A 15,108-nucleotide genomic window follows, 5' to 3' on the forward strand; every position below is an offset into this window, starting at 1 on the left:
GTGAAGTTCAAATGAGACAACATATGTAAAATGTTTCGAAAACTTTAAGTTAGTTATATCAACAAAAAGATCTAACTTCCCTAATTCAGGGTTTACTAAATTTTTACGAATTTTCTTTTTACTAACCTATTCCCTCCTTTCTAACATAATACCAATCAAATCAGTTCTTAGGTGTTTAAAATCTTTACTTTCATGGCAGACCTAACATTAAAATGGGTTATCCTTCTGATAATAAAGTTTAACATCACATCTGTTTTACTCAAAGATGCAGAGGTTTTTTTTTTGGTTAAGAGTTTAGGACTTAATTACATCTCTGATTTTACATTCTACATACATACATTTTACCTTCTAAATACATTTACATTCTATGTGAGTATCTTAGAATTAATTCAGAGTTCTTATTTGGATTTACAAGCTGACATTTAAAATAACATGCCATCTCTATAAACACTACACATACACAAGACACAGCAAGCATACAGCACTTCTGTTCTATTCAAATCCATCCTTCATACAGCTGCCAAAGTAATTTTCTGAATATGTAAGACTTGCTGACCCTACTCAGAAACCTTTATTAGCTTCTTATCATTTACAGGATAAAACACCTATAGGTCCTTTAATACCCTCTACAATCTAGTTCTCTAAGTGTTTCTTTCTTTTAAAATTTTAAAATTCATTTATTTTATTTCTGAATACATTTTCCTTTACCCTTTCCACTGAGCTTTCCCTTATAACAAAGATTTAAAAGGAGGAAAAATGCCAACTAAAGCCAATACGTGTCTGACAACACAAGCAACATTCTACATGCGGTCTCCCACTTTTACAACAAAGCTGAATTTGAATTATATTCTCCTCCAGGGCTAAGATCTTTAATTTCACAGGGTTCATTTCAGTTTATTGCTCTTTCCATGTACATTGCTGCAGTCACTGTGAATACTGTATTCTGGGTAACTTATCTTTCTTGGCTGGTTTCACTTTACTCCTCCTTCCCATATTTCTACTTTCCCATCAAATTGGACTTGTGTGTTTCAATCTTGTTATACTGTCTCTTAATTTTACTGGGCATCTACCACCACTAGAATGCATCTTGGAATGGTGAAAGTTTCTTCTTCTCCAAGGTTAAGTTCAGGTTGTACTTCTACCATAATACTTTCTCTTAACCTCCCTAAATGTTCTTTATTTCTCTGTAAATTTTCCTGGAGTACTGAGTCTGGACATGTCCTTGGCCTACTACATTCTATTTTCTATCATACTTAGCTGTGTATTCTCCTTTTCTTAATCCTCATTCTTGACCTCTTTGCAGCCAACTTGTAGATCACCTTCTTTTCCTTGGTACTCTCCTGTCTGTAGGTTTCCACGACAATATTCTATCCTGGTTCTCCTCTTACTTGTCTGATTACTCTTTTTCTGTCTCCTTGGCTGCATCTTCATCTATGTCAACCTGTTAACCCCAGGTGACCCCAAAGGGTCTGTTCTGAGTTGTCTTCTTTAGTATATTCCATTGGTAATCTCATCAATTCACATGGATTCAATTAGCTATGCTGATGCTTCTCAGATCTACTTATCCAACCTTCTACATTTTCATCTCCACCTACCTACGGGACATTTCAAACTCAGTGTATTGTAGATATTTTAAACTTAACATGTCCAAAATTCAATTAATTACCTTCCTCTCCTAAATTCTCCCCTTTTCCTATCAGTCACCACCATCCTACTAGTCACTCAGGCCCTCAACCTAGGTTTTATTCTTGACTCTCAACTGTTACCCCCATACTTAATCAGTTGCAAAGGTTTGTCAATTTTACCTCTGTAACATCTCTCATATATGCTTCCTTCTTTCCTTTGACACTGTCACCACCCTGGTGTAGGACCTCATTACCTCATGCACAAGCTACTGCAATAGCCCACTGGTTGGTCTCCCTGATCTTCCTACATCACAAAAGTGACTATGTCACCTACTTTTCCCTAATCAACAAACTCCAGCTCCCTAGCACTTCCAGGACAGAATAAAAATTCTCTTTGGTACTCTAAGCCCTTCAAACCTACCATTTTATCCCCACATTTTCAGTCTTCTTTATGCTCCCCCATGAAGTCTGTGATCTAGTGACACTTGCTGGTCCTCACACATGACATTCCCATCTCCCAACTATGGACATTTTTACTGACTGTCCCTCATTCCTGGAATGCTCTCAGCGCCTTTCCTCTGCTGATTATCATCAAATAATATTGTACATATCTTACATAATTTTGCATTGCCTGTCCTATTTGACTATGAGAGGAAGGACTACCTTTTGCTATTCTTTGTATCCTCCAAGCTTAGTACAGTGACTGGCACATAGTAGGAACTTAATAAAACACTTATTTGACAACAATAGATTGTAAATTTGAACGACTGCTTTTGGATCACTAGTGCCTAGCACAGAGCTTTGTATGTAGAATAGTCTTCATCATCTCCAACTCCTGGCTTCCCTAGCTTCCTTCAAGTCCCAACTAAAATCCTAAGTCCTATAAGAAGCCTTTCCCAATCTTTCTTAACCTAGAGCTGTCTTTCTTATTATTTATTCCTTATTTGTTATTAAAATTAGTTACTATTTATCTTGTATATAGTTTGTTTGAACATATTTGTTTTCTGTGAGTTCCTGCCTTTTTGGTATCCCTGGCACTTAGCACAGCGTCCTGCACACAGTAGGCTTTTATTAGACCGTTATGGGTGGACTAACTAGTAGCTGATTGTTGACATTTGCGATGGCTTAAAAATACATCTTCCTTACCATAAAATTAACTGCAAAAGTTTTCGGTTATTTAAAAAGCCTAAAGAAATTTTGAAACCTTAAACTTCGTTGGCTCAAACATACATACCATATGAATACAAATATCTAGAAACCTAGAAGGGGATTCTGTCCCTTTAAGATGAAAATGAATGGTAGAGCAGTTTGCTTGGAGTGCAGAAAAGGCCCAAACGCTGGACTTGGGAGTCCTTAGACACGCTTTTAAATCCCATCTCGCTACTAAAGCCACAACGCTTGAGGCGAATCGCTTCAGTTCTACGGGCATATTTACTTATTTTTAAAAATACGGAAGCAGAACTAGTTATTCTCTAAATGCTTTCTTTCCAGCGCTAAATCCTGTAACTCAGGGGTTCTCAAACTTTTTGGTCTCAGGACCCTTTTACATGCTTAAAAATCGAGACCCCAAAGAGCTTTGTGTTTACGTGGGTTATGGCTTTCGATATCTAGCTTTAAAACCTTTGGTACTATTACGGAGATCATTTTGACCCCGTCGACCCCCGAGAGGGCCCGGAGGGACCCAGAGTTCCCTTGACTCCGCTTCAGAACCCCTGCTGTAACTTAGGCGGGGCATTTCCCCAAGTGGCACTCAAAGGGTCTATCTACTGGGCACCACTCAAAACTAAACAAACATCGCCAAGTTTAACTTTAAAACGACTTCGTTATTCGAGAGAGATCGCAGATGCCCACAAGTTACTGTTCAAAGGCTCCGGGTGGACGTAGGGGTAACAAGGTAAAACAAAGCGGGTTCGACCCCCAGAAAAGATCCCTGAGGCTTCCACGCTAGCGCGGCCAGGGTGGCTCGCCATGAGCGGAAAGGCAGACAAAAGAAGTCCTTTTTGGCCCCTCCCCAATGGCCGAATTCCTTGGCCGACCAGCAGGGTTAGGTCCCACAAACAAGTTTCCTAGACTGGAGCCGCTCCTCGGTGCGGGGCGCGAGGTTAGGCCGCGGCCGTCCCGAGGCCTCCTTCCCACCTGCGCCGCTCAATCAAGGCGGGGGTGGGGAACAGTTGCGCGCCGGGCACTCGGGTGGAAGCGCTCCAGATAGGCCCCGCCTCATCTACCGTGAGCTCGGGCCGCCAGGGCGAGGCCTCCGCCGGAACGACGAGGGATGACTGGGGGCCCAACCCCTAACAGTCTCTTTTGGGGTAGCGCGGCTTGCGCCCACTCTTTCTGGCGCCGCCCCAGTCGGGTCACTCCCTCCTCTCCCTCCCCCCGGCGCTCTTTTCCCGCCGTGCTCTGCCGCGGAGGCCGCGTGGCGTCACTTCCCCCCGCTCGGCCTGAAGGTGGGCGGAAGTGCCTGCCCTCTGCCGCCGCCGCTGCCTGTCTCTCTGGTTACGCTTTTTTCCCCGGGACCGGGCTTGCCTACTCAAAAAGCGCCCGACCGACACTATGGGAGTCCCGGCTTTCTTTCGCTGGCTGAGCCGCAAGTATCCGTCCATCATCGTGAACTGCGTGGAGGAAAAGGTAAAGGGGGAGGACGGGGAGGGGTCGTCCGAGGCGTCGGCGGAGAGGCGGGGGGCTCCGGACGTGACTAGGCCCAGCGTCTCCCGCCGCCCCTGTTCCGCCTGTTGTCGAGCCCGAGTCGGGGCCAGTCCGCACCCCGGAGCCCTGACCTGCCCGCGTGCGGGAGACCCCCCCTCCCACCTTTGGTGTAGCCTGCTAAAGAGTCCCCACCCCCTTGGGGATTCCCCGCGCGGAGACACGCGGCCGTGCCTTCTAAGTTCCACGGGCGGGTGGCTGTGTCGTGGGTGGAGGGAGCGGGCCTGCGCCAGGGCGGGAGAGCGGTGGTCGGGCTGGGCCGGGGGAGGCAGCGTGCGCTGTCTCCGCGCTGCATCTTTTGGGTCGACCTCGGCCGAGCCCCATCTCCGCCCCCCCTGCTCCTCCCTCCCGGGCCTCTCCGGTGTGCGGTGGTTACTTTGTGGGGGACTCTTGCGTGTGGGAGCCGGCAGCCTTCCGCTCCTTCCCCCGGGCGCGCTCACCGAGTCTGCCGCGTTTTTATCTCCTACTTGTGGACTCGTAATGTAAATAATCGGCTCCTGAACAGCGCGCCCCACGGGCCCTCCGAATGGGGGGAGGGGAGGGGGTGTCGTCTTATTTGTGGTTACAAGCTTTGCCTTAGTCTTGAATTAAATTTCTTTTTAATGACCAAAACTCTAACCCCATCTTTCGAAGGGGGAAAAAAAGCCTTGTAAGAAGTATGCAAAATTAAAACAATGCTATGCCTAAGAGATCAATTTATTTTCCATCTATCTCTCTTTTCCAGGAGGTAGGTAACAGTTTTTATCATCTCAGATCCCTGTTGGTCATTGCATCGATCAGAGCTCTGACTGTTGGAAGGGTTTGTGTCTCAGTTGTAGTCACTGTAGAAATGGTTTTCTGGGTTCTGCTCAGTCTGGGGTGCATCAGTTCCTACACGTCTTCCAGGTTTCTTTGAAACCTACGCGTTCCTCCTTCATTAGTGGATTACGGTGATGTGCACATGCCAAAAGATGGGCGCCCCCCAGGCTTGCACCACCGAAAGAGCGGCTACAATTATTTTATAACTAAGGGTCCTTTTCTTTCTTTCCTTGACTTTTGGTTTGGGGTATCGCTTGGCCCAAGGATATGCGCAGTTCGGAAACTTTGGGGGTAGGAGTCCAAGTTGCTTTCGAGAGTGGCTGTACCAATTAAGAGTCCCACGGACCGTGCATTGTTTTCATGAGCTTTTAGAAAGGTGCCTGCAGCTTGTTCTTTGATGTTTTTCACGTAAATTGATTTAATCCCCATGTTCCCCCCCACCCCCCAATCCTAAAGAAAAATAAGAGGGAAAAGTATAAGTATGATTTCCCTGAGATTTAGCAATTTCCTAGTTGCATTGTTGGAATCTTAAACTTTTTTGGGTAGGGGGAGATAAGCAGCCCCTTATTGCTGCTCCCATTTTTATGTTTTAGATTTAGGTAATTTTGAATTATTTATATATATATATATATTTTTTTTTGCTTGCCCGTGATATTGTTAGACCTCATTTTTTATCTCTTCTTTGAATTAAAGGCAGGAAAAAAATTGCATTACTTTTCTCCTTGAATAAAATTGGCATAATAAATGGTTCTTTTTGCATTTTGAGTTTTAATAGGACCTTTATTTTAATTTTTTCACCTTCAGGACACACCTCAGATTATATTTTATATTGTTTCTAAAAGAGGAAAGTTCTTTATTTCATTGTTCTTTGAGTTTTTTCAGATGCATATTCCTATGTGTCCTAGAAAATCAAGGTATTCAGACAATTGCAATAATTCACTGAATTTGTTATGTTTATTATATCTACATTGATTTCTACGTCAAAGTACACTTCATTGAATTCAGATTTGTGTAAATTGGGATTGATGGGTGAATGAATATTGGCTTCAAACCTTACAATAGAATTAGAACTTGGAGCAGGCACCCCCCATTTTGCCCTCAAAAGGTTCAACTCATTCAGATTTCAGTAATTAATAAGAACCTATCGAACACATTTTTGGAGAGCAGATTAAGTAACTTTTCAAAACAATGCTGTATTGCAGCTGTTAACCCATATTATTATGTCAGAACCATTGGTAAAAAGTACCCCTCTCCCAGCTGTCAGCCCTTTCTATTAAGTTGGGATAGGTAACTGGTTAGTACTTCTGCACTTTTCACCACATACATTTCTTTTGTGTTTCTTCTTCAGTTCCCCTACTTCACTTTTTCTCCCTTTGTTATTCTTTTCCAAACTCTGCCTTTGCCTGTGTTAATGACATTCATTAGAAAAAGGTTATTGATTGCATTACTGGGTTAATAGTAACTGAAGGAAGGTAGATTGGGGGGAGTTGGTTGGTGTATGTCAGAAAAAGCAGTGGACTCTGGAATGTAAATCAGAAGGCTTCATGAAGGAGATGAAACTTGAGATTTAGGATTTAGATTGGCATAGGGGAAGGATTGAGGACTTCTTATAAATATTTTTTTATTCCGGATTAGTCAGTGTATATAGCACTATATTGTTTGGTATGATATAGGAATGGAAATGTTTAATCATTGTCAGCAAATTTTTTTTGCATTAAATTTGCTCAGCACTGTGCTAAATACTTTAGGAGATTAAAAAAAGGGTCTGACAATTCTTTCTCAACTAATTCACCATCTGATTGGGCATTTGCAAGATGAATAAATTTAGAACAATACAAGACAGTTTACTCTTGTGTTAAATTATATGGCATACACTATACATTAGGGATAGGAACTGGAGTTGTGATTTCATTGTCTGGATGAAGAAACTCTTTTAGGATAAGTTGGTACATTCTTTGCAACTTAAAAATCTTACTGAGAGAGTTAGTTGCCTGCAGCACCAGGGTTAAATAATTTGCCCAGGGACAAGCAGCCAGAATATGACAGAGCCTTGAATCCATGTCTTCCAGTTTTAGTGGCCTGCTCTCTATCCATTATGCCACTCTGCTTTTCATTTTATAAGAACAATATTAATAGCTCATTTTTTTTTTGTTTGATAAAATCGTTTGAGGATGATGCCATGTCCTCGTTTTACTGATGGTATTACTGTTTGAACTTGATTAAGTGACTTTGATGTAGTTACCATTGCTAGTTAAGTGCCTTAGGCAGAATTAACTGAGATCTTGACTCTTAAACTCTTTGCCCTTTCCCTTCTATCACACTGATGCTCCACTCTAATGATTAGGAACTTAGAAAAAGGAAAGATGATCCCTAAAATCATTGGGGTTGTTTTCTAGAAGGAAGTGGGGATTGTGCTGAACTGTGGAGGGAGAATGGCTGATATTGGGATCCTTACTTTCCTTCTCTTACCCAAATTTTGTCCCAAAGGCTTTTTGTTACCGATAGGGGAGATATAGGAGACTGGGAAATGGAAAATCCCTACCCCCAAGGATCTAACGTTCTATAAGATGAAACACCTCCCTGTTTGCTCCTGGGACTGCTGGGGGTACAACTGTCCTGCCTTTCTACCCTCTCAACTTTAAGTTAACCTTCTTTCCTCTCTTTTCTATTGGATGTCAGATCTTACTGATTCTTCTACAATGCCTTTCTCTTTCCTTTTGACTTTTAGAGCCTCAGTTTCCTCACTAGGTAAATGGAGATAATATTTGCCTTATCTGCCTCATAAGATTTTTGTGGAGAAAGGAAGATCTTGAAACTTTGAAGTGCTTTAGTAATATAAGAGGTTGATGTCCACTTAGGTTATACTCTCATTTTACTAGCCTCAATTCAGCTGTCCTCTTTCTTCTTCAGTATTACTTTTATGTAAATAAAACTTTACAGTGTCCAGAATACTTTAACCTGTCATTTAATATGATCCTTATAATGATACCTGCGAAACATTTAGGGTGGTTTTGTTGCTCTTTGCTGATGGCAACCTAGAATCCGAGGTCTTCTAAGCTCTTACTCCACTGTTTTTTTTTTTCTGATAGATTATGCCACCTCACCTCACCAATCTTACACTTTCTGCTGGAATTTCAGTCAGATGATCTTTTAAATACTATTTTTGTTTTAAAGTTAAAATTTTTATTCTGAACTTAAGCACCAAATAATATGAACATTTCTGTACAAAGTAGAACAGAAAAACTTCTCTAATGTCTTTTTTCTTAAAATACATAAGTTTAACATTTAACTGCTTAAAATTACATTTTATTCTCAGTTAACAAGTATTTATTTTCTCTTTCCATGCCCTCTCCCACTGGGGAAATAAAAAAGAAAAACCAACTTTTTGTGTTTTTACTCTTTCTCTCTCAAACTTGTTGATTACTGCTTTGTCTAGTATATGGTTTGAGATCTGGCATTTCAAGGGAGGTCCTTTCCCTCCAACTTTTTTTTTTCATTATTTTCCTTGAGATTCTTGGTCTTTTATTCCTCCAGAGGAATTTTTTTTGTTTCTCTATAAAGCAGTCTTTTGGTGGTTGAGTTAGGAAATTAATTTAGGTTGTGTTGTCATTTTATTATATTAACACTGACTACCCATGAATAATTAATATTTCTTCACCTATTTAGGTTTGTGTTTCCATAAAAAGTGTTTTGTAGTTGTATTCATAGAATTCCTGTGTACCTTGGGAAGTAGACTTTGAAGTATTTTATTCATTCTATAGTTATATTGGATGCAATTTTATTGCTGCTAGGTTTTGTTGGCATATGCAGAAATTTTGATTATTTATGTGGATTTAATATCCTGCAACTTTGCTGAAGTTGTTTTGATTAATTTTTTAGTTGACTCTAATGTTCTATAAGTACCCATCTCATCTGTAGAAATGATAATTTTTTATTTTCTGCCTATATTTGTTCCCTCAATTTCATTTTGTTGTCTTATTGCTATAAGTAGTATTTCTAGAGTGCCAGTGGACACCTTTGCTTTGCCTTGATCTTATTGGAAAGGATTCTAGTTTATTTCTGTTAGAGTACTCACTTGATTTTAGGGATATTCTGCTTACCATGTTAAGGAAAAGTTCACTTATCCTTATGGTTTCCATTGTTTTTCACAGAAGAGAGGGTTGTATTTCATCAAAAACGTTTTCTGCATTTATATAAAGATAGCAAAATTTTTGCTCTTTTCATTAATATGGCCAGTTATGTTTATAATTTCTGTAATATTGAACCAGTTTGGCATTCATGGTATAAATTCAACTTGGTTGTTGTGTGTAATCTTTGTAATGTGTTGTCAGTCTCTTTGCTAATATTTTATTTGCAATTTTTGCATCAATATTTGAGATACTGATCTATAGTTTTCTTTCTGTCTTTGGTTTAGGTATCAAGGCCATGTTTCTATCATAGAAAGGATTAGGGAGAATCATTTCTTTTCCTATATTTTGCAAACATTTTGTGTAAAATTAGAATTAATCTTTGAGTGTTTGCTAGAATTGACTTGTAAAAGCATGTAACTTTCCAAGTCCCTTTGTTTTCCGTTTTAAGTGGTATTTTCATCATGATAGTCTTGCTCAGAAATATAAGCATTTATCATTTGCTTCTGTGGCGGATGCAAGAGTAAAGTACATGATATTCTATAAAATGAAGTAACTAGTAAACACTTTCTTATAGTGAGGTAAATAAGTAGTGTAAGTATCAATTCCTATTTTATATATGAAGAAATTGAAATACAGATAAAATGATAGACTTGCCAGAAATCATGCAGATAGTAAGAAGTAAATCTAAGGTTCTGTGAGAGATGATCTCTGAGGATCTCTCAGGAGTGAAACCTTCTCAAGGGGTTAATTGTTTCTTGTCTTGTTGAAACATTTGCAGCAGGTTAACCTTGTAGAAGAAATGTTTCAACATATTCTGTACTTTCCCAGACTACTCCCTATATTTTCCCAAGACTACCCGCTTTAATTTCCCAGACTGCCCTCTGTATTTTTGCAGCCTTCCCCCCCCCCCTGTTGTTTTTAGGCACATAGCAGGGAAGAATATAACACCCTCCCCCCCCCTTTTTTAGTAGTGTGAAAATTGTTGCTGGGGTAGATTGCCTTGAATAGTTTGTACCCTCAGGGCTTGCACCAATGAGCCCTGAGAAAGAGGGCTAGGGAAGGGGGAGGGGGATTGTGGTTAGGGCCTATGTAATGTGCTGAGCTGAGCTGACCACATCTCCCTTCTCTTCAGTTGGTGCCATCTTTCAGTAATAACTTATGAGCTATCTTGTCTTATGATTAAAATGTAAAGGAAAGCTGGGTAGTCTGAGTAATGGAATTGATTTGGAAAGAGGAATAAAGTTTGATTGATAATATGGAAGGCAGATAAGGTTTGGGAATAAATGGGGTTTACTCAAACCCCTCTTGTCCCTAGATAGTTATTCTGGACCTATGTGTCAGTTTCAGATAGTAACAGTAACTGGTGAGGGTGTGAGGAAGTATTTTAAGGAGACAGAAAAATCATGTAACTTGATTTGAAAATTAATAACTCCATCAAATTGGAGATGAGTCTATCTGATCAGATGATAGAATGTGCCCACATAATGGTAAAGAGATGAATTACTGTGCAAGTTGATGTGGAAATGCATTCACCTGAATGGGTTAATGTTTTTTTTTTTAAGTTTTAAGTAAACTTAAATAGTTTTAAATTTTTAAGTAAATCTAAAAGTTGTTATATTAAGTATAGCATTGTTAAAAAGCTGTTACCGATTCTATGTAAAAGTTTCTGTGTTGTAGAATTCCTATTGAGAAAATGAGAATCCTTGGAAAAAAAATAGATATACATTTTATATGTGATTTTCAAGCCTGTTCCATCCAAGAATGTATTAGGTATGTTAAAAAGTTTATTTCCACTTTTAAGAAGGAAATTTTAACTAAAATTGTTTTTGTTATGAATCAAGCATTTATGTAAGTATGTCTGTTAAAAGGAAGCTTATGGGCAAATGTGAAAAGGCCTTGGATTTTAAATCCTTTGTAATTTTTGCCAATTAAGTTCATGAGGGTCTTGCGATAAATTGTAAACTGTTTATAAAAGAGGAAGATTTTTTTTGTACGAAGAAGTGCTTTGTAAAATCTTTTGTACGATTTTTGAAAGGCCTACCCAATTTGTATTTGAGTTGATTTGTTCACTTCCCAAAAGTTCATCTTTTATAAAATTGGGAAAAATTTAGTTTCTCTAAAGAACTTAAGAAAAAGTTCATGTTCTTTTGCAATACTGTTTGGCCTCAGTATAGCCTAGAGGGCCAGGAAGCATACCTGTTTTTGGGACTTCAGAAATAAATACTCTCAAGAGTTGCCAAGATGGCGGAGTAGAAGGATTCACATATGCTAGCTCCGAACCTACAGCCCATAAAATACCTGTAAAGAAGAACTCCCAACAAATTCTGGAGCAGCAGAAGCCACAGAACAACGGAGCAGAAGAGATTTCTGTTCCAGAGAGACCTGGAAAACTGACCCGAAGGGTCCATTGCGCACCGGACTGGAGTAAAGCCCAGCCCTGCCTTGGCTGCGTGGCACCGAGAGGAGCAGATCCCAGCAGGCTTCAGGGATGGAATCTCCAGCCGCAGCGCAGGTCCCTCCACCCACAGGCACAAAGGTCAGTGAGAGAGTCTTTTTGGCTGGCTGAGAGGGGAGCAGGGTATCCCCATAACTCAGGCCCCCTCGGGAAGCAGCAGCAAAGGCAGCACAGGACAGGGGCTCCCAAAACAGGCAGGAGCTCGGTTCCATTGTCCAAGGTCTCTGCATAAACCCCCGAGGGAACTGAGCCCTGAGTGGCGGCTCTGCCCCCACCTGAGCACCTGAACTTGATCTCACACTGACTAGCAGCCCCGCCCCCAACGAAAGCCCTGAGGCTGGGAAGCAGCATTTGAATCTCAGACCCCAAGCACTAGCTAGGTGGATCTGGAGGCTTGGTGGGTGTGGAGAGGACACTCAGAAGTCAAGTCACTGGGTGGGAAAATGCCCAGAAAAGGGAAAAAAAATAAGACCATAGAAGGCTACTTTCTTGGTGAACAGATAACTCCTCCCTTCCATTTTGATGAGGAAGAACAATGCTTACCATCAGGGAAAGACACAGAAGTCAAGGCCTCTGTATCCCACACATCCAAAATAAATATTCCATGGGCTCAGGCCATGGAAGAGCTCAAAAAGGATTTTGAAAATCAAGTTAGAGAGGTGGAGAAAAAACTGGGAAGAGAAATGAGAGAGATGCAAGAAAATCATGAAAAGAAGGTCAACACCTTGATAAAGGAGACCCCCAAAAATGCTGAAGAAAATAACACCTTGAAAAATAGGCTAACTTAATTGGCAAAAGAGGTTCAAAAAGCCAATGAGGAGAAGAATGCTTTCAAAAGCAGAATTAGCCAAATGGAAAAGGAGGTTCAAAAGCTCACTGAAGAAAATAGTTCTTTCAAAATTAGAATGGAACAGATGGAGGCTAATGACTTTATGAGAAATCACAAAACCCAAAAGAATGACAAAATGGAAGGTAATGTGAAATATCTCCTTGGAAAAACAACTGACCGGGAAAATAGATCCAGGAGAGACAGTTTAAAAATTATGGGACTACCTGAAAGCCATGATCAAAAAAAGAGCCTAGACATCATCCTTCATGAAATTATCAAGGAAAACTGCCCTGATATTATAAAACCAGAGGGCAAAATAAGTATTCAAGGAATCCACTGATCACCACCTGAAAGAGATCCAAAAAAGAGAAACTTCTAGGAACATTGTGGCCAAATTCCAGGATTCCCTGGTCAAGGAGAAAATATTGTAAGCAGCTAGAAAGAAACAATTCAAGTATTGTGGAAATACAATCAGGATAACACAAGATTTAGCAGCTTCTACATTAAGGGATAGAAGGGTGTGGAATATGATATTCCAGAAGTCAAAGGAACTAGGACTAAAACCAAGAATCACCTACCCAGCAAAACTGAGTATAATACTTCAGGGGAAAAAATGGTCTTTCAATGAAATCAAGGACTTTCAAGCATTCTTTTGACTTTCAAACACAAGAATGAAGAGAAGCATGGAAAGGTAAACAGCAAAGAGAAGTCATAAGGGACTTTACTAAAGTTGAACTGTTTACAATCTGACATGGAAAAAAAAAAGAAATAAATACTCTCTTACAGTTAGAATTGTACTGTGAGCCTAGAAGGAAAATGGGTAGAAGTTTCCTACATAATGGCGCTCTCAGAATCCTCTCAGAAAAGATTGTGAGAGGCTCATACTTAGAACTTGCCCACCAAAAGAGCAATTGGCTCTTTCCCCCTCCCCTGGCCCAGTCTTGCTTAGGTGTGACCCTCTGCAGCCCCTCCTCCTGAGGCGGCACCCATTTAGGCTTCAGGGTGCTCTCTGGGGAATCTCCCCTTTGACCCTACTCTTCCTCAGCAGATCTTTCCCCTTACCACTGATCCCTTGAACTTGCAGCCTAATCTGGTCCAGGAAGCATTCCCCAGCTCTTCCGAAGCATTCCCCAGCTCTTCTGAAGCATTCCCCAGCCCCTCTGTCACAAGAGTGGTACTTCCTGTCCCCACAGGGCCCTCAGGGTTTTTTCCTCTGAGGGAAGTGCCTGCTTCTAGTGAAAAAAATTAGCGTGGAAGTATCTAGGTTCAGTACGTAGCCACAGCCGTGGATAGAGGGTGAAGGGGGATGGGTAGGGATAGAGAAGCCACCCAGTCACTGTCAGCACTTGGTAAGATAGCCCATCCTGACATGAAAATGCGATTGCTGGTTAATCTTGCTGTTTTCAATTAATTGGGTAGATGGGTACTCTGGTGTGAATGGGACATTCTTTTTAATGGTATAGAAATAGTTAGATAAAAGAAAAGGAAACCAAAGTATAAATGTAATGTTGTGTCATTGTTCCATGGAGCAAGATTAGGATTTAAAGTTAACTGTAATTGTATGGAATTGTAGAGGTTGGGGGTGCTTGCAAGCCGAGAACGGTGACATGTTGAGTCTTGCTCAAATGAATTCAACACAAGCCTTCTTTCAGCTAAAGAAGGTCAAAGTTTATTATCTACAGAGAGACTGAGGAAGGAGTCTGGGGGTGGCCCCAGGTGGTCTGGGGGTTCCAGGGATGGTCTATCTGATGAGAATGACCAGGAACCTGCAGATTTGGATTGATAGGATCAAAGATGGGAATAGAACAGAGATTTGGCTATAATGATAAGGAAAAGTTTATGGACCTCTGGAGAGCCAGATCAACTAGAGAAATCTAAAGAGCTTTCAATGTGAGGTTTTTCCAAGTGCCTTTTTAGGCCAACCGGACTAGAACTCCTTTGGAGTGAGGGACAAAGGTCCCAACTTGGAATAAGGTCTTTACCTATTACAAAATGATGTAAAAGCAATTAGTATTAAAGCAATTGACTGAATCAAATTACTGAGACTAAATCAGAGACATCTTTAATTAAGGGAAAAGAATTTGTGTAGTTTCTTAGAGGCAGATAACCTCTGGTGATATTTTGCGTTGATGGGAAAGTTAAATGTTTCTGTTTTGATTTGAATTCCTTTCATGAATTAGTTGAAGTTAGTGTTTGAACTTATCATATATGTAGCTCATTCTTTTAGACTGAGCAGGGTTATAAAGGTATAGAGTAAAGCATGGAAGGTAAATTTAGAGCAATAACAGTTGGGTTTAATGATAAATTTGATTTTGATTGTTATTTAATCAGTAATTAGAACATGTATGGAAAGGCATGCAAGCTACTTAAGACTTGCTTCGAAAGATGTTCCTTAGCCAATATGAAATTATAGTCATATCTGAAACTGATTATTGGAGCTTGCTATGTTAAGATCTTATGGGACTATTAACTAACTGTTCTTCTGAGTCTAAATCCAGGTGTGGATAGCAACAAATACCATCTGAACCATTGATCCATGGTGCCAGTGAGCCTGTGAAATGCTGGTAT

General features: G+C 40.5%; 1 protein-coding gene across 3 annotated transcripts in view; it reads left to right on the forward strand.

Annotated features, from left to right (window-relative positions):
• The first annotated feature begins 3,678 nt into the window (after window positions 1-3,678).
• XRN2 (5'-3' exoribonuclease 2) overlaps window positions 3,679-15,108 on the forward strand; it is a 120,922-nt gene continuing 109,492 nt past the window's right edge. Inside the window, exon 1 of one of the 3 annotated variants that reach the window (XM_072634595.1) lies at window positions 3,679-4,253. In XM_072634595.1, coding sequence (XP_072490696.1) covers window positions 4,179-4,253 — 75 coding nt within the window. In that variant the 5' untranslated portion in view covers window positions 3,679-4,178. The remainder of the gene's footprint in view (window positions 4,254-15,108) is intronic. The other 2 variants (XM_072634596.1, XM_072634597.1) reach the window with 2 other exon arrangements.

The sequence above is a fragment of the Notamacropus eugenii genome, chromosome 1, assembly GCF_028372415.1.
Source record: "Notamacropus eugenii isolate mMacEug1 chromosome 1, mMacEug1.pri_v2, whole genome shotgun sequence".
Taxonomy (NCBI): domain Eukaryota; kingdom Metazoa; phylum Chordata; class Mammalia; order Diprotodontia; family Macropodidae; genus Notamacropus; species Notamacropus eugenii.